We start from the raw sequence: 20,431 nt of genomic DNA, 5'->3' as shown, positions 1-20,431 counted from the left end.
ACAAATACTGATTATTGCAACTTTATGCGAATTCACTAAAACCATCTACGCTGAAAAGTTATATATTTACATCAATAAATTAAAATTTAAGGTACGCGTTTGATTGTCATTTACCACTATAACCTATAGATATCATATACATTGCACAATTTACACATTCAAAGAAAATAAATGAGCTTTTCATAAGCAAATGAATAGAATAAGTTAGTTGGAATCGTGAATGCAGGGAACGGAATAAGCTGAAAAGACAGAAATAAGATGATTATAATAAATGAATTAGAAAGATAACAAATTATGAAGTAGGCCTATCTAAAAAGAAGAAATTTTCAAAAAGTATTTAAAAATGTCATCATTATAGGGTGATAAAGATCAAACTTTCACCCTCTTGGCCAATACTTTTTTATGTATTGTAATGGCAGTTGTGTCTCGAGGGCGGAGGAGGGGGCGGGGGCGTCCCGACTGGCACTTTGCGAGGACGCAAAATCCCGCAAAAAGAGAGAACATACAGACAAAAATATATTGAGAAGGTTTCCCACTCACCATTCAAAGGCGAATTTGATGCTTCAAGATGAGTGTTTATAATTACGTGTTAAAGGGTGGAATTTCTTTAAGGCTCGATCGCTTTGCTTCCTCATATATTTCCTCTCAGAATCGCATTATTTTGCATCCTATTATGTATCACCGGGTTCTAGATATTAAACATTAATTTCAGTACATCAACTTGGGATGAAGAATTGCAAATAATGTACAAGGGGGTGAAATAAAGGAAAATAACATCCTCAGAAGATATTGTTCTCCAACCACATTCAAAGTTGAATGCATTAAACTAGTAGTAAAAAAAGTCATCAAACTTTAAATGGGAAATTTGTAAATCTCGCTTTGTTTCCTCTCACGATTGTTTTAAAATTTCACACCCTCAGTTTGGTTCTGAACCTTCCCATTTAAAAGAATGATCGGAGTCTTGTGTTGACAGCAATTGTAAAGATTAAACACCAATGTGAAAGAAATGTAACGTGTGGGTACGGCAGATTGAGGGACGTAGAAAACTAGAAAACGAAAAAAAAAGATTTAAAAAGAAAACTTAGAATATTCATTACACAAACGGGAATATACCAGATCTAAAGAGGTGTGAACAAGAGATTCCAAAATAATGTTATTCACTAAAGTGGCGTAATCATTGAACATCAAATAAGGCTAAAGAACGTCCTCTTAATTCTCCTCATCTAAAACATGCTACTGAATAATACACAACATAATAAGAGGCTCACGAAAACATCTGATAAGACACGAATCATTATCCTTGTGAATTAACATCAATTTACGTGCAACCCGAAATGTACTAACGATTGTGTAGGGGGGTTTTCTCGCAGCTACGCAGAAGGAACGCTTTCATGAACATAGATAATTTGTTGTAAAATGCTCTTCATGACAAAAGACAACCAAGAAGTCTTTGTCGAAATTTGCTGAATGAAAACAGCACTTCATCCTGGACTCAGGATCAACAAACGACATAATTTGCAATTTTTGTCAGCTCTGATACTTAGGACGACACTGTTAAACAATTTTCGAAAATGACGCCAGTTGCAGTTCTTGAAAGCGTACAGCATCAGAGTTCGAAAACTCCTCATTGTGAAAAAAAACTAAACCAATTTCAAATATATTTCTAAATAGGTGAACACCTGAAACGAGACAATTTTCGTTGCCTTTTGGCGCCTTTTTAGGTGAAAATATTCACATCTGGATGGGACACACCTTAAAACCTAAATCGACAACAACAACATTCTGGACTCCCAACCAAGTAGAGAGAGAGAGTGACTGACCCCCCCCCCCGGTTCTGTACAATTATTTTCGTTAACCGAGTTTCATATCAAAGACTCCATTTCCTGAGGTCGTATTTCAATGCTGCATCATTACTAGCATTGGTCGAGTACGTATACGATTCTCTCCTCATACGAGCCCGTTGTCGTTGCACCACTCGAGTTTGTGCTCGAGCCTGACGATCTAAAGTCAACGGATCTGCGAGGCTTATTGCTCTATCTCTTCCGCGATATACCTTACATTCATGATACGAATGGTGCCAAACTTTGGTGCCATCTTTGGTTGTATCACTCCTCATCGTGAGTTTGACTTCGAACTCCAAGCCTTCTAGTTCTACCCCAGCATCAATCTGGGATCTGTCCTGAGATTTCGGCCTTGGCAATGAACCTAGACGTGTTGTCGAGACGTTATTGACTTCCCCGCCATCGACGGCGAAGTGGACTCTCTTGTCGATGTGATTCCGATTACCAGGAACTAGATGATCGCCAGCGCGATCGATCTCCTTGATCAAACTCGACACGGGAAGACTAGCTTTCTTCACTACTCTCGTTCCGTCGAGACCGAATCCACCATCGACCAACTCAATCTCACACCGATCATCGACAACCGATTCAGAGGGTCTCTTTGATCTGTCACTATTTCTTGGTAACTTTGCATGACTTGATCGTCTGCTACGAGATTGTGATGATGGTGGTAAAGGGGATATCTGGCGGGAACTAGAACGCGACAATGACCAAGATGGGAGATGAAGAAATTGGTTTTCGTTCGTTTTCATGTATTGGCTGTCGGGAACGCCTTTCCTGCAGTTGCTCTCTGGTCGCTCAACCATTTCAAGAACTGTTTCGTCGGGTTTGCTTTTTAAATCATCGCCATCATCCTTACTGGCACTGCAGAACCAACCTTCACCGATGCTATCGCACCATTGTTGAATCTTAGCATGCAGATGAGTCGGCTTTGAATCCAAGCTGGCTAACGTCGATCTCGTCAACGGTGGAGGTCGTAACCCGTCGCCGTCCTCACAATCGACGTCTGTTCGTATAAACTTCCTTTCGTCAACACAGCGACTGAAATGACTGAAGCGTCGCCTGAATAGAGCAATATCAAACTTTCGTCCCATATCTGAGACGGAACGCCCTCGTGCGTTAGGCCGAGCGTTGATAATTTTCGGCAGTTTCCGCCCAGCTAGCCGAGTTTTACAATAGATCTCGTCGTCATCTTTGTTTTTCCTCTCGGAACCTTTTTTTAGGTCGTCACTTTGCTTAATTTCACTATAATCACTATCATCATCACTAGATGACTCCGTATCATCGTCACTCGTTGGTAAACCGAGACCATTAAGCCCTCCAGACCCACCAGAGAGAAACTTGGCAGCAGTGGTCTGGTTACTCTGGTGACGTTTTCTTGGTCTATCACCTTTCCCTCTCGTTTGTGATTTCTTCTCCCTTTTCTCACTCCTTCCATCCCTCACTCCTTCAATTGGTGTAGCGTTTCCATGGACGCCACTATCGGTATACAACCCAGCCAGAAATTGTTTCAATTCACTTCTCCGTTGATGGTAGGTCTGGATGCTCCCTTGTCGCTGTTTATCAATTTCTTTTGTTTTCCTCTGGAGTTCGTTCGCGGCTTTGAGGGTTGCCGTCATCCGCGCGTCCACCTCCGATGCCTGGCTGGAGTAGATGTCTTTCGTTGGGCGAGTCGGCATTGTATCAATATCACTCAGTTAGATGACATAATAAAATCATCTCAAATGAGATGGTCGGATGATATGAGATTCAGTTCTAGGTCAGTTCAAGCTCGCCTCAATATCAAGACCAGTTTTGGGTGCCCATCTGCGGCCGAAAATAAAGATCAAAGTCTGGTATGTCATGTATGCAGCATCCAGTCATATCCATAAATTGCATACTAATTTAATGCAATAGAAATCGGAAGCACATCTCATTTCACAATATATGAAGTAGGAAATTCCTGGATTTCTAATTAATTTGTATACAAAGTTCATCAAAATTAATAAAATGTCTTATTGAGGTATACCAAATTATGACGGGTCGGTACAAAGACCTTCGCTAAAATGAGAAGAATCCTCTGAACAGTACCGTTACATTAAAATCCCTTTGTGCTCACCATTCACTTAATCCTCTTCTTGCATTCTTAGCTGGTGGATAAGGGGATTAAAATTGGAACTAACTATACTCCTTTGTTGTATCTCCTTTGATTTGAATAGGGTTTAAGTGAAGGGGTATGTAATCGGGTTTGAGCCCTTGTTCCAAATCGGATAAATTGACTGGTCAAGTAACGAGCATGAAGAGGAAAGTGCAGATTGTGGTTTAGAAACGATTTATTTGCTTTTACAAGCAGTACTCCACCACGAATTCGCATGAAAATGCTGATTGTGCAATGGAAAATATTGCTAGCACGACTGAAGTTTAGATAATGATAACAATAAACATAATAGGCTATATTGTATTTCTAAAGTGCTGGAAGTTTCTAAATGCTTTACAACACATAGGATAACGTACATTAATGAATAACGTAATTGGAAGGTTGTCAAAGATCTCCCCCGGGGGGGGGGGGGAATTACATTGACGAGTGGATACCATGCGCGACTAAAAAAAAACACGTAAAAAGGATGTCTTTTCAAGATAGGGCGCGTTACGTACGTAACGTAATAAGGGTGTCAAAACACTAAAATTGTGAATAAAGGGTATTTATTTTCGGTAGGAAAGCTACGTGTTAAGGGTCAAATTTGCGAGAGTATACAAAATTGAGATTAAAATGTTTTAGTACTTTTTGCCCCAAGCGTCAACACTACGTGTTTAGATACGTACGATTTGCGCTAGGTGGGGCTGTACTACAATCATATATGATGTAGGTAAAGGCCGGGTAAAGGTAAAACCGACGACCGACGTCCTTGACATAACAATTGAAATATCGCTGTACTTGTTTAGGGGTTCAATTCAGGGAATACTTGCGAATAGTATCGTTTTGTTTCCAATACTTGTTAAGGGTAGGTTTTCACACGCCAATACTTGTCAAGGGTGCATTTTCAGAATATAGGGTGCTTTTCGAGAAACTGTGGTCGCGCATAGTATCCACTCGTCAATGGAAGTGCCCCCCCCCCCCGGTCAAAGACCGATACATCCCAATTACAAACAAGTGGAATGCCTCTGGCCGTCTCACCTGCATCACGCATTTAAATATAGCAGCAGTGCTGACTTTGAAAACTACTCTAACTCGCACAAGATGTTCAGTGATACTTGATTACTCTAATGTCCAAGTTTCATGAATCAGATCCATAAACTTTCAAAGTTATGATGGTAATTCAACAGATACATCCAATTCGGCCAAAGTTCATTGACCTTTGACCTTGGTCATGTGACCTGAAATGCGCACAGGATGTTCAGTGATACTTGATTACTCTAATGTCCAAGTTTCATGAATCAGATCCATAAACTTTCAAAGTTATGATGGTAATTCAACAGATACCCCCAATTCGGCCAAAGTTCATTGACCCTAAATGACCTTTGACCTTAATCATGAGACCTGCAACTTGCACAAAATGTTCAGTGATGCTTGATTACTATTATGTCCAAGTTTCATGAATCAGATCCATAAACTTTCAAAGTTATGATGGGAATTCAACAGATACCCCCAATTCGGCCAAAGTTCATTGACCCTAAATGACCTTTGACCTTGGTCATGTGACATAAAACTCATGCCGGATGTTCAGTGATACTTGATTAACCTTATGTCCAAGTTTCATGAACTAGGTCCATATACTTTCTAAGTTATGACGTCATTTCAAAAACTTAACCTCAGGTTAAGATTTTGATGTTGATTCCTCCAACATGGTCTAAGTTCATTGACCCTAAATGACCTTTGACCTTGGTCATGTGACATGAAACTCTAATAGGATGTTCAGTAATACTTGATTAACCTTATGGCCAAGTTTCATGAACTAGGTCCATATACTTTCTAAGTTATGATGTCATTTCAAAAACTTAACCTCAGGTTAAGATTTGATGTTGACGCCGCCGCCGCCGTCGTCGTCGTCGGAAAAGCGGCGCCTATAGTCTCACTCTGCTATGCAGGTGAGACAAAAATCGACCAATTTTATAATAGAAACTAACAACCATACTGTTTCCGTGTGAAAAAAACCCAGGTTAGTAGAAGCATGGACCTACAACATCCCATGGGAGAAGACACATGTGTATATATATATATAAAGCAGGTGACGAGTCGAACAGTATTTTGGCTTGGGGCGTGTATTGAGATACCTTTCTTAATAGAGATCAAGATGATGATAAAGATTTAAAAGTGTTATGGTTGTTGATGATCTCGATGATGATGATGATAATGATGATGATAGTGATGACAATGATGATGTTGACGATGATGATGCTCATGAGATAATGATGATAATATACATAAAGTGAAATTATAATAAGAAGAGCAAGGATATTAATAGCGATTATGGTTATAATGATGATTATATTAACAATAAAAATGACCTTAAGAAGGTTGATATGGAAGTTAACCAAATTTGATAATGCCCCTGTATTCAAGAGGAAAATTAGTTTCATATTCATAATGCATCAATCAATGATTAAGCAGCTCGTTCAAAAACGCCACCTTGGTGGATTTTGAGAACGTTGTCACTCTTCCAAAACAGACGTAGGGTTTATTTTAGTGCCAATATTTAATTTACAAATCATATCATCAATTATAGCAATGTTAAGTGTACTGCAAATGAATATTGATGCAATGAATATATAGGCACGTTTGGGAATAGACTTATGGGGCATTGCTAGAAACTTTCGATCAATTGCAAGTCTGTTTTTTGGTCTCTAAATCAATCACATGTCTTGTAGTTAATTACAAATTAGTGATTGATTGCTAATCTTATTCCTTGAAACAAGAAGTTTAGCCTGATTTGCTACAGCTAACATTGATCTATCAGTTGTAAAATTGCAACAAAATATTTGCAATTGATTGCAAATATTTTCTTGCAACATCCCCTTAGTATTCCCCCCTCCCCGTCCCCCCCAAAACAAGGAAGAACCAGATTGCTAATCAGGAAAGAAAAAAAATGCACTGCCCATATTTGAACCAGGGATCTCCTGTTTACTAGACAAACGCTTCAACCCACTAAACCACAGCCCCGCTCGGTTCACAGGGCGACTGTTTACGAGTCAAATTGACTACTACGGCAAAGGTGACTAAACTATGAGAAACAGAAGGGCACCCCCCCCCTTCATCTGTTGGTAAATATTAGATTTAAAGGGGAAAAATGGATGGGATACAGGTGGGGAGAAAGGGCAACGCTAATTGAGAGTAGGGGCGACCACTCCCTATGATTTTTCAACAAAAGTAAACAGAAAAAAGAGAAAAGGAAAAAAAAAAGGAATTTAGAAGACACAAGAAAGATAATGAAAACAAGTAGTGGCATTCCATATTTTCCTTGTATTACGACTGCATTCATTTCAATGAACATGTGGTTTGGTTTATATGATATATTCTAAAATATGTATTTCAAATTGTTGGAAAAAAAGGATTTTGGAAGGTGAATTATTAAAGTTAAAAGTTATATTCTCATAAAAAAATGTATTTCAGTTGAGAAAAAGGTCGTCATATGCCCTCGCCCCCACCATTCACTTGTATAAATATCCTGGGGTCGACTTTGGTTGAGAGTGAGAGAAAATAAATCATTATGAAGTGTATTCTTCATTTGTCAACATTGGTCAGTGGGAAATATCTTCTTTCCTTTCAAAATTTGAAGAAACGAACTGTGAGGCCTACAATTTCCATAACAAAGTCCAAACGTTAATTACATTCCCTCATTTGTGAGCAACAATCTTCTTCAATTCCCTGCAAATCAGCAATGTACTGAGCCAAACATTTTAAAGGGGCACATATTTAGAAAAAATTTCAGTGTTTTCTTTTTTTTCAGATGCGATTCCATTCTTGTGATAACATGTTTCACCCTTTTTCTTGTTCCTTTTCTTTATAATCCACCTTCTTTACTATTAAAAATTTGGTTGTGGAACTTTTATTCTATTTTCATTATGGGGGGGGGGTGATTTAAATTCATGTAATTGGACGAAATTTGGTTTATAACCCCTTTTCTCGTTTTCAAATATATGGATTTTGCTTATATTAGAATTTATGTGTTTCTTTAAGATTGATGAACACTGCTCTTTCACTACATTTTATTTCATGTTTGATTTATGATAAAAAATGGAAGTAAGTTGTAACTGCATTGATTAAATACACAACAATAGTCTGTTTGGTGTGTTTCAGCTGGAATCTCTCTGTAACAATGCTATATGTCTTTGAAGAATGGCTTTTCTGCTTTACCTCTTTATTTTTTGTCTATGATAAAGGTCATTTGTACCAAAATCTGAATATCACGGTCATGAAATCATAAATAATAATAAACAACATTGTTTATATAGCACACATAACAGTGATAACATCACGGCTTCATGCATTTTAGAAGAGTGAAAATGAAATGCCTGTTTACAGAGGAGCATATAATCAATAATGTAGGTGTATATCTTATCTTACAAAAACGAATGTCTTCAAGATTGCCCAATATAGCAACACTAAATTCATACAAAGTGCATTCCAAATACTGAGCCTCACTGATAATCAGGCATATGATAGTGGGCAACAAGAACAAAAAAAATAGCTGAGAGTCCTCGCAGGGCCAGAGGCTCCTGCTATGTGGGTCAGGGGCGAAGTCCCCTGAAGCCCCTTTGGCTACATTATTCCAATCCTTTTCAGTGCAAATACTGTGCACACTGGATACACACATGCACTCAGATCGTAGCTATGAGGCAACAATCAAATCCATCACACCAATCGCGACCTTTCTGTTGTCCTCACACGCACACATACACAATGAAATGGATACAGCACAAACCATGGTACCAACTCAGAACCCCAACTTGCTCACTTTAGTGTCCCTTTATGTAACACACAATCTACTCACCCAAAACTTCAAATCGATCCAAAATAATTCTGCAGCAATAACATTGTTTTCTTCTTACAAAATGATTGTTTTCTATTATTTGTTATCAAGCGTCAAGATCATTTGTCAGGGGCAAAATAAATTGGAAACAAGATGAAAAATGGGAGAACACCATGCCAGATTTTACAATTAGAATAGCACATATCTTGGAACTCATAGCTAAAAGGTACATACACAATTGGAACATCCTACGGAATCCGTCTTTATTCACTCACGATGCATTCAATAACCAGGTGAATGAGAGGAATTTAAAAGTTATTCATGAGCAACCTCTGTTACCCTGATCAAAGACCACTTAATTGCTTCTCCATGATATAAATCGTCTTCGGATATCAGAGGTCATTTGGGATATAACCCCACTAGTCTGTCCATTATCATTATGCGGTCTGCTGCCTTAAAATTTTCTGAACTCACAACTGAAATAGGAGCTACATATGAAAAGATGAACCCTGTAAACTGATCTCTGTTACAGACTAAGAATGACTTTCAGCTTCATGCTTTCTGTACTTGGACACTGATGGAAGTACTCACAGTAAACACTGCTTATGAATACAGAGTTCTTGTTTGTCACAAGTACAAAAACAGATCAAAAGGGCCACACAGCATCAACACTAAAGTTCTGACTTAAGCGATGTCTGCAGTATCTTCTAGATCAATCTGATCCTAGGCTGTACAGAAGAGTTTAAATCCGATATGAACATCACTTCCCCATGGTTTTACGCTTCTTGGCCAGAGACGGTTTCATACTGGAAGGTCCTGTACTAGTGAAGAATGTCCCACTGGCACTACTTGAGCTGGTTGAACTACTGTGTGATGCAGCAGCCGCCGCAGCCGCGGCCGCTGCTGCTGCCGCCGCTGCAGCTGCTTGTCCAGTCACAGAGATACTATGTGAGCTCACGCTAGTAGCTACATTTGAGACTGATGATCCGCTACTTGTGGTGTTTGCATTGTTCTGAGATTGATTGTTTTCCTCCTTGATTTCTTCTTTGATTACTGGTCTTGATGAAGCACTCTCGGAGCTTATCCCTTCGACCGGCACAGGTCTGTCACCGGGTTTCGGCTGGGTGCATTTGAAAATAGACAAGGAAAAACAGAACATAAGGGTTTTAGACTATTCTGTTACAGAGTAATCATAGGATTACGGTGCAGTCTCAGCGATAAAACAAAGTCCAGACTGACCACAGCTATTATGTTACTTTCAATGGCATATCATTGGTCGAATTTGAGTCCGTTTCGTTGCTGTGACTGTAACATAAATATGGGTTCATGCAATATCTCCCATACAATGAATGCAACAAATCATTACAAATTCAATTCATTCATCTTCCAAAGCAAGAACTATGAACTCTTCCTCGAGACACCGCCCATCTTTTCACTAACTGCTTCGGGCAATTTTCTACCATTAGAAATTTTTTATTTGAAATGGGGGTTGAATTAGATTCAACACAATTGAGAAAATGCATACTGAAACTACCAACAAAAATACATGTATCTCTGAAATATTTTTCTGAATTGAAAGCAAAATGAAAGAACAAAAAATCAAAGTGAAAAATAATAAATAATTTAAGCTTAGCTTGATCACATATCAATATGGATTCAATATACAAGTGATCTTAAAGGGATGGTCTGGGCAGAAAATATTTATATCTAAATAAATAGAGTAATATTCACAGAGAAAAATGCTGAAAATTTCATTAAATTGGATAACAAGTAACTAAGTTATTGGATTTAAATAATTATATATACTTTGTGAAAACAGTTAAATGCACATTGTCATGAATATTCATTAGATGGGCTGATGATGTCACATCCCAACTTTCTTCTTTCTTATGTTATTACATGAAATCATAAATGTGTGATTTTTTCATACATGTGTAAATAATGTGTCTCTGTGATCATGAAATAAGTTGCAGCAATAAATAACTAATGCACTTAATCAGTTATCAATCCAATTGTTTTAGTTCTTGGTAGAAAAATTTTGAATAAACCTAATTTCATATAATAAAATACAAAAGAACAAGTGGGGATATGACATCATCAGCCCACCTCATGAATATTCATGACGACATGCCTAGAACTGTTTCACCGGAATAATGCAAATCTTTAAAATTCAATAACGTTGCTATTTGTTATCCGATTTTCATCAAATTTTCAGCATTTTGCTCGTGAATTTTACTTTATTTAATTAGATAGAAATATTTTGTCTTGGTCACGTGAATATCATTTGAAACTGATAACCAGATTCACTCCAGGACCTAAAGAAGAAACCCTAACAAAACACATACATTTACCCCTCCACCATATTTTGCAGTACTCATTGTCAAATTGATCAATCACACTTATTCAAACCTACACAGTTTTAATACACGTACGATGTTCTATTCACATTTTCAAGAGACAGGACAAGGATTTATATCATAATGACACCCTTCTGAATTTCATAAATACAAAGACATGGATTGCAAATTTTCTCTCTTACCTGAATGACTTTGAAAGGGAATTTTCTTGATAGATCACCAAGCAGAATGTCCACCCGTTTCCTCTGGAAAGCCGAGCTTAGCTCTTCCTTTGGTTTCTTCCGCTTCTTCTTTTCTGTTATCAATGAGATGAAGTCATCATCAATGTATCAACATTTATTTTCAAATAAAATTACCCCCCCCAAAAAAAACCCTTTTTGTATATCTTGCCCAAATTTTTCTACATTTTGAATTTACTTTATGAACTAATCAAGCTGTGATAATTTGAGAGCATTGCTCCTTTTGATAAGAAGCATAAAGCTAACATGAAACATTTCAGGAAGGTCTGTCTGTCAGGGGATGGATGGACATAATGAATCATAAAGTTAAACAATAATAATAATAATTTGCATTTATATAGCGCTTTATCAATCTACAACTGTTCAAAGCACTTTACATTTACATGTATTATTACCCGGTCAACCTGTTAGGCGCAAACTTGCTAAACCAACCACAATGATGGTTGTTTCCTACCGTTACCAAATTGGCACCTGGGTGAGAGTGGCAAAGTGTGGATTGACGCCTTGCCAAAGGACGCTAGGCCATGGTGGGATTCGAACACATGAACCTCTGATTACAAGGCGAGAGTCAGAACCGCTACAACACGGCACTTCAATAAATACAATTTGATCAAATACAATTTGATCATGGATCATAAGGGCATCAAAATAAACTTGATCTTCTAAATTCAGCAGTTGGCGTTCATTGACATTGTAACAAATCTATCAATTGTAGTGCAAGTTTCAAGTTTTAATATTTGTCTATTAAAACAAATCACCATAACCCGTAAATAATTTATTAGGCTTCCTGAAATATGTACAAGTAACACAAAATGAAAGTTATCGATTGAAAATGTTGATTGCAGTAGTTGGCAGTTAACAAAAGTACTCAAGTGTTATCAATTGAAAGGAGGCTAGCTTCTCACCTGTTTCACCATCTTTCTCTTTAAACTCCCACCAGTATCCTTTACTGGGATGGTACCTTGAGTAAGAAAGGGATTCTTCAAATGCTGACCGGATATTGTGAAGCGCGGTTGTCTGTAAACATAAAAAGAAAAAGCAAGGATTAACAAAGATTATATTTTGACTAAAAAATATCACGCTTAAATTTGCATTTGCGCGTGGTATGCATCAAATCCTCACAATGGTCAGATCGTACTTCGAGGACGTGCACTACTGCGTAGTCATCAGGATAGCAGTTGATCATGATTTTCATGTTCAATTGTGCATTGTAGTCAATGCAGTCAGTCATAAAGATATTCTTGTACTATGATAGCAAAGATTTGTGTTACGGATCACAGGGCTGAAAAATATTTCTTCAACTTAATGACAGGTTGACTTTATATGTAAGTTCACTTACATGTCTAAAGGCCACCGTACCGGGGGGGCACTTACATTGACGAGTGGATACCATGAGCGACCAAAAAAATATGTAAAAAGAATGTCTTTTTCAAGATAGGGCACGTTACGTACATGATAAGGGTGTCAAAAACACAAAAATAATGAAAAAGGGTACATATTTCGCTAGGAAAGCTATGCGTGTTTAGGGTCAAAATTGCGGGGATGATAAAACAAAATTAAATGTTTTATAAAGGATGTCCTTTTTGCCTCAACACTACGTGTTTAGAGTCCGATTTGCGAGGGGTGTGGAAGGTGGGGCCGTACTAAACCAAATGACGTGTAAAGGTAAAACCGACGGCCGACGGACCCGTGACATAAGAATAGAATATTCCTGTACTTCAGGGAATACTTGCTAAGAGTATCGTTTCGTTTCCAATACTTGTTAAGGGTAGGGTTTCACATGCCAATAGTTGTTAAGGGGTGCATTTTCAGAATATGGAAAATACGTGTTTAGGGTGCTTTTCGAGAACCCATGGTCGCGCATGGTATCCACTCATCAATGGAAGTGGCCCCCCGTGCACCGCACACCTTACGACACGACTTGTCTACAACTGGCTTGCGACTGAGTGAGTAGAGATGAATCGCAAGGTAGTAATAAGCCTCGACACCGCAAAATCCGACTACCATGCTGTCTGCGACTCATGAATGCGCTTTCGCTTTTTGCCATTGTAACTGAGAAAATGGTGCTTACTACTGCGTATTCGTGTTGTATACCATATATGCGTCGTGCAACTCTGCTGTCTGATTGGCTGGAAGTTGGATTGACCTTGCGATCCAGTCATAAGGATTTGACATGTCAAATCCTTATGATTTTCCTTGCGACTTATCTCTGACTGGTCTACGACTCTCAAGTTGACAAGAGCTGTGACGTCACATCTCCCTCACTCAGTCGTACACCAGTCGGTAAGGTGTGCGGTGGCCTTTAATCTAGATCATGAGAATCGTTAAGGAAAGCTTTCATGCAGTACTGAGAATAAAAGTTTGGAATTAAGGATTAAGACTGCTTGATCTGGATTCATATGAAATTATATGTATTTCAAAGAATTTCATTTTTAAGCACTCCAGTCAAATACACTTACAGTGCAGTGATTTAACTACACTTGACATTTTTAAATATAAACTTGATGTACTCTTAATGATAATAAATAATGAATAAAAAAATATATCATCTGCATATAAACAAGAAATACAAACAAATCATCAAAGAAAGGGAACATCATGCACAATTGATAATGTTTCAAGAATAATAAGAAATATTAAAACAGAATACAGAAGAAGCATTTTCATGAGTTATTTGCAAGTTGTAAATGAGTGGCACTTATTTATCTACATGTATTTTATTTATTTATTCATTATTTTATTTATTTTTTTTTTTTTGGGGGGGGCAACAAATAAAAGAACCTGATACCAATCCACAATACCAAGGAAGTAGAAGTGCATACATCAACTTTTCAGTAAAAGATATCTTACCATTCTTGCATTGATTACTGCACAGATATCTGGAGCTTGATATACTCTGCCAGCTATGATGTAATAATCAGCCAATGGGGTGGCTTCTTCTATAGAATGCCGATGTTGTTTTCTAACAACGTACAGGATTGGTTCTTGGACATGCAGCAGGATATACTCTAATCCTGTCATTGACCTATGAAATGTAGGAATAGAATTTACAAGAATAAAAAAAATATTTTGTTATTTTAAATATTTTACAAAAAATTGTTTACTTCAACAAATTAAAAGTGTAATATATTCACTGAATTTTCCATCATGAATTACTTTAGTTGATTATAATTATTAATATATTTTCATTTTGGCAACTCTTTTGGAAACTTAATGTTACTTAACATTTATGTTAATCTGTCCTGTTTGAGTAAGTAATGTGGCCATGTCCTGGGATCTCTTATACAAACTGTCTCTTGTCATGGTATTCTACACTCTTCCTTTATCGCTGGATTCTTCCATAAGTGATGCAAAAGAAGCTGATCATCATATTTGAAATATGGTGATGATAATATCTATACATGGCAACTATCATATTTGTAACAACTTTGTTCACTGAAAAGTCAATGCAGCTCACCCATCTTGATTTTGAAAATACGGTGCATCAACTTTTCAGTGAACAAAATTATTACAAATGTGATAATTGCCATGTATAGATATATTAAGGGGCAAGACTGTCGACAGCATTAAATGTTATTAGATGGACTTTGAAGTGATTTTGAAGTGATTCTCTGAGGATTTACTGTGATGTGGTTGTGTTTCTTGGATCTGGAGACAAGTCTTGGAAAACAGGTTTGAAAACGTACTTGAGTTGTTCTGGGTTTAACCGTTGCATCTTGATGATCTCGTTGTTGCATGTTCGATCATAGAAAGGGTTGCTTCTGTTTGAAAAGTAATCCATGATACTGGCTTGGTTGAGGTGAGGTATCCATGCCGAGTCATGCCAGGAAATATGCAGTGAATTATCTACAAAATGTAACAAATGAAAATGTGGAAATGTTACAATTTCAAATTCAGTCTTCATTTCTAACAGGATAGTCACTTGCAAGAAGGAACATACAACAACTGAAGCATGAATCTAGATCAACATCAATATACAATATTCACAAGAGAAATACAAAACATGAACTAAAGTTGTTTAAATTTCAGATGGTAGCCTTCCGAATTCTAGCATATCATGAAACTCTTAAACAAGCAGAAATGAAGTGATCTTTCTAATTAAAATTTCATTTGATACCTAAGAAAATAATAAATTTTGTGGAAAAAGGACTTCTTAAAAAACAAATTTAACTAGCAATTTGACATGCCCCCGCTTAACGCGATCAGAAATTCATTCAATATAATTGAACTTAATATCATGCAGAAACCAATATGGATATATAATATAATGATCAAATTTAGATCTTTGAACTAATCGCATACACAATGAGCTTTGACCTTTTACCTGCGGACTCCAAATTCATACTTAGCCTATATTTTGTTGTCATCTACTTACATCCAGTTTTTTTTTAAATTGATTAAATATTTGTCAAGTTATTGCGCAGAAAACAACTCGCACATTTAATGAGCTGTGAGCTTTGGACTCCGTATTCAAACTTAGCCTGTATTTTGGTGTCATCTACCTACACACCAAAAAATATTGAAAATCCATTGAATATTTGTCAAGTTATTGCGCGGAAACCAATTCGCATATTTGATGAGCTGTGACCGTTGACCTGCAGACTCAGAATTCGAACTTAGCCTGTATTTTGGTGTCATCTACCTACTGTAGGTACACACCAAAAAATTTGAAAATCCATTAAATATTTGTCGAGTTATTGTGCGGAAACCAATTCGCATATTTAATGAACAGTGACCTTTGGACTCCAAATTCGAAATTAGCCTGTATTTTGGTGTCATCTACCTATACACCAAGGGACAGGGGCAACGCTTAATGCCCCCTCAAGAATTCATCTGCGGGGACATAAAAACTACTCCAAATGGAGCGATTTATTTCTACTCTCCAAGAAGTGTGCGATGAAGATGGCATGAGCACAGCGGCCATCTCATTTGAGATTGAGCTCCATCCTCGTATCCTAACTGGCTTATTAAGTCCCTCATTTTCACATGTCAATTATGACCTGTAGTTTTCAATTATTCCATTAATGTGTTTTCAAACAAAGCCACAACTTACAGCTCCTATGACACCAATTCCATCTTATTCTAGATACTAATCTAGTATTAGGTAGTTTTACTTGAATGATACGAATTTGCCATCGGTTCCTGTGTACGACGAACCGGTGTTGAGTTATTCCATGGAAATGAACTTCCAACGGGAACACCCACTAAATTTTCAAAAGTGTTGACCGATCGACCTGTCAATCATTGTAACATCATCAAAGGAACGCTTTCCCAGCTGTGCAGCTGGACCTCTAATTATTGTACATGTTCCTCATGTAGTTGCTGTTTCGACCGAGCTCATCCTTAAAAGATTTTTAAAGATTTTTACGAGGTTTTAATCATGGCTGCAGCATCGTCATCAGCTGCGTCTGATTCTTCAGACTTTGAAGATTCAGGTTCTGAAAATTATTCCAGCAATTCAATTTATTTACTTTGAAAAATCCACACGTGCAACGACAATATGCACTTCACGCTCAAAACGTCAACAACACTCAGCAGCTTCCTTCCCTGACGTCATAATTGTCACGTGACATGCGAAACCAAATCGGGCTGAATATTTGTGGGCAGGGCAAATTTGGCTCAATTTTCAATATAAAACTGCCTTTGAACCTGATGTGGGATGTTTTGGGGGTAAAATTTTGATGGAATCGTAATTAAAAACCACTAAGCTATTAAATCAACATCTTTGCTGTATTTCATGGGAACTTAAACTTTTGTATATTCTATTTGTAACTAAAGTAGATCCACATGTAGATCTTTAGTAATTTGGCCATGTACCTGTAATTCACCACTCATCGTCTGTTTCATACCATCTCTTTAACAAAAACCCACGTTTTCTAACAAACTCAAGTACATGTATGGTAGTCCTACACATCAATTCATTACCATTTTCACTTCAGATCTATCATTGTTTATTTGTTTGTTATGCTAATTATTTGAAAATGAAAATGAAGTAAACAGAATTGATTTCAATTGTCTGATGATAGATCTAACCAACGTTAAGCCTAATGTTAGTCGTTACAGTATACGTTGTCGTATACTACTCACTAGATCTAGATATTTTGATAAAATAATCTGCAGATTTCGTTCAATGAATGGTGCATGTTACAACTTGTATGGTAGGGGGTCCTAAAGCTGCGCGGGTCCTAAAGCTACGCACCACTCATCGCGCATGCAGTTTTCAATGGCAAATGCGCACTCTGTGTGTGGAACTGTGACTGCAGAGTGATGAACAATTCCTATTAATTTTTTTCTACAGAGGCTGCAGTAAATCTCTAAATGCAGAGAAAACCAACAACTGTTAGGAAGTTTGGAGTTATATTCGCTTTAATTTTATTTTATCCTATAATAATTTGAATATATTTTAGAAATTGAGGCACAGGAAATACTATTTTTTTGCATGATAAATCGAGTGCGTAGCTTTAGGACCCCTTCTACATCGGGCGGCGAAATCAAGAGGTGTTCGAAAAACACGACGGGATTTTCGTATTAGTGAGTTTTGTGATATTTTCTACTTGGCTAATGATCTTTAGAATGTTTGCCACAAATTAGTGAAATATAATTTGTTGAGATATTAAAATTGGGACAGTTTTTATTGTTTGAAAACAAAGTGCGTAGCTTTAGGTCCCCCCATCATACACAAATTCAAAAGTGCTTGTATACAAATCGACGAATGGTTCTCTAAGTTACAATTTGGTCACTCTATTTACAGGATTGTTGACCCTATCCACCCCCCCCCCCCCATCGCAGAAGGAAACGTGAACTTCTGAAGTATGGAACATCCATTCTAAACAAAGGGCAACAGACATCAAGTTGAACATATCGGACTGAGATCTAAATTAATATGACTGGTCATTGCAAAACAGATCTTTATTCTCTATTTGTCACATATGAATTGAGAATATAAACATAACAGCTCCCTTATTTCCTTTTCAAAATATTTCTGTAAAACAAACGAAAACTTTACCGTCGTTGGACATTATGCCGGGCTTGACTGAACAAAATGTCAGGAAATCCGAAAAACTCAGAGGTCCCTTTTTCTTACAAAAAAAACAGAGAGGGCGACATACAACGAATTTCGATTCCGCGTTATTTGTTATTAAAACAAAAAGTGACATTGGTCATTGGTGCATTTCGTGCAAAAAAAAATCTGTTTACAGAGAGAGAGAGAGAGAGAGAGATAAACAATACCATCTTCACAATTGAAAGAAAGCATTGGGTGGAAAAAATATTCAAGAATATGGTCCTACACTTTAATGACTTTAACGTGGGATCATATAGCTCTCAATTGGAAGTGACTTTCATTTCTATTTGATTTGATTTGATTTAATTTGATTTATTGATTTCCGTTTCACAACATAAGTATGATAAATATGACATAACAAGGTCGAAAATAATGCAAGACATAATAATATATATATGAAATAATCTTAGATTTAAGGAACACAATTCAGTGAATAAAATTACCTAATATGACATTTGTATTTTAAAGTAAAACGGAGGGTCTTGCCGAAAAAAAAGCAAAGCTTGTACAAAAGGCAAGCCCCTAAATAAACTTAGTTTCATTACACACACACAAAAAAAACACTGGGTTTTATAGATAGAACTTTTGTTTAAAAACAAAAGTTTAAAAACAAAAGCGCACCAAAACAATTTTGGTGCACTTTACGAAATAAAATTTTCTTCCACATTAATTATTTGTAAAGGGGCATTTTTGTACGCTCCCGCTTTGTAGCCACGAAATGCAGCATCGACGCGCTCACAATAATGTTTCAATACTCAGATACTGGTATACCGTTCGTTCGATCAAAAGTCACTTTGCTGCCAAATTATTGTGAGCCGTGGACGCATAATATTTTTTTGCTTATGATTTTCCAAGTACTGACAATCATGTGCACCATTTTCCGCTTACTAAAGGGATTCCATCTTCTCCAATATCATTCTGACATAATTATTTCCATTGAAAATATGTATCTTTTTCCTCAACATAATATTCATAAATCAATAGTATGTGGTGTGGTGTATTTTTTAAATTCAGTAGAAGCCTATATACCAAAATATACCAAAAGAAACTCCTATATATGGCTTAAACCGCCCACCCAAGTGATCATTGTTATAGGTTCTATAATTGCTCGAGAATTGGGGCCAATAAAGTCGTATGAAAGGGTGGTATTCTAACGGCTATTTTTTTAAAGTGCCAGTTGTCCACTCATTCACCACGAAAACAAAATAAAATATCAATCCCTTGGCTAAAAAAATGATGAGAAAAAAAAAATTGTGTCATGAAATGAGGACAACGGGGAAAATAAGAAAATACAATGAATTTCGATGAATTAATTTGCGCATCATAATCTTTCGGTGAATATAGAAGAAAAAAGTCGATATATAGTATAATTTATATTCTATAGGCCTTCTATACTGCAATCGGGTTAAACCTATCAGAATACCTTTCAGGATTTTAGAGAGCAAGAGGTTTCGTGGATTAAACTTTTTGTTATACTCCTTCATCTATTATGAGCAGGGACTGTGGAGAAAAGTAGGCCCTACACTGTAAAAAACTGCGGTGTTAAAACTGACACCAATTGGTGTTAATATAGGACCACACCCTGAGGTGTTAAAATTACACCCTGGAGATTAAACATAACACCAAAGAGTGTAAATGTAACAAAAAAGGTGTTGTAATAAAACTAACACCACCAATTTAACACCGGTGTAAAATAACTGGTGTGGTCTTCTATGTACATCGGTTAACACCACAGTTTTTGCTGTGTAAGATTAAAAAACGTTTAAGGTCTACTCTGATATGTTTACACAGTGACACGGCTCGGGGGTTCGACACGCGAGCCGTGCTCAACACGGCAATTTTATGCTATGTAAACGCGATCAGTGTGATCCGCGAGCCGTGTCGAACACGGCTTTTTCGATCCGCCAAAATCGTAGGTTTCAACCCGCGAGCCGAGTCAGACTCGGCAATTTTTTCGTGTGTAAACAGAAAGCCGTGTCGAACT

General features: G+C 37.1%; 1 protein-coding gene across 1 annotated transcript; it reads right to left on the bottom strand.

Annotated features, from left to right (window-relative positions):
* Positions 1-8,868: 8,868 nt before the first annotated feature.
* LOC121418314 (mediator of RNA polymerase II transcription subunit 6-like) lies at positions 8,869-18,467 on the bottom strand. The gene is made up of 6 exons (XM_041612112.1): positions 18,391-18,467; positions 15,071-15,230; positions 14,235-14,409; positions 12,290-12,401; positions 11,328-11,440; positions 8,869-9,908 (listed from the first exon to the last, which is right to left on the bottom strand). The coding sequence occupies exons 1-6, from the start codon at positions 18,401-18,403 to the stop codon at positions 9,549-9,551; spliced, it is 933 nt and encodes a 310-aa protein (XP_041468046.1). The 5' UTR covers positions 18,404-18,467; the 3' UTR covers positions 8,869-9,548.
* Between the last annotated feature and the right edge of the window lie 1,964 nt (positions 18,468-20,431).

Source organism: Lytechinus variegatus, chromosome 7 (genome assembly GCF_018143015.1).
Source record: "Lytechinus variegatus isolate NC3 chromosome 7, Lvar_3.0, whole genome shotgun sequence".
In the NCBI taxonomy this organism is placed as follows: domain Eukaryota; kingdom Metazoa; phylum Echinodermata; class Echinoidea; order Temnopleuroida; family Toxopneustidae; genus Lytechinus; species Lytechinus variegatus.
Note: the sequence above shows the minus strand (reverse complement) of the source record. Positions and strands in the feature narration are given on the sequence as shown.

Coding starts and splice junctions, on each gene's coding strand:
- LOC121418314 (XM_041612112.1), bottom strand. Junction 12,402..14,234: donor CAGTAATCAATGCAAGAATG/GTAAGATATCTT, acceptor TTATGTTTACAG/ACAACCGCGCTTCACAATAT. Junction 11,441..12,289: donor AGAGAAAGATGGTGAAACAG/GTGAGAAGCTAG, acceptor CATTGATAACAG/AAAAGAAGAAGCGGAAGAAA.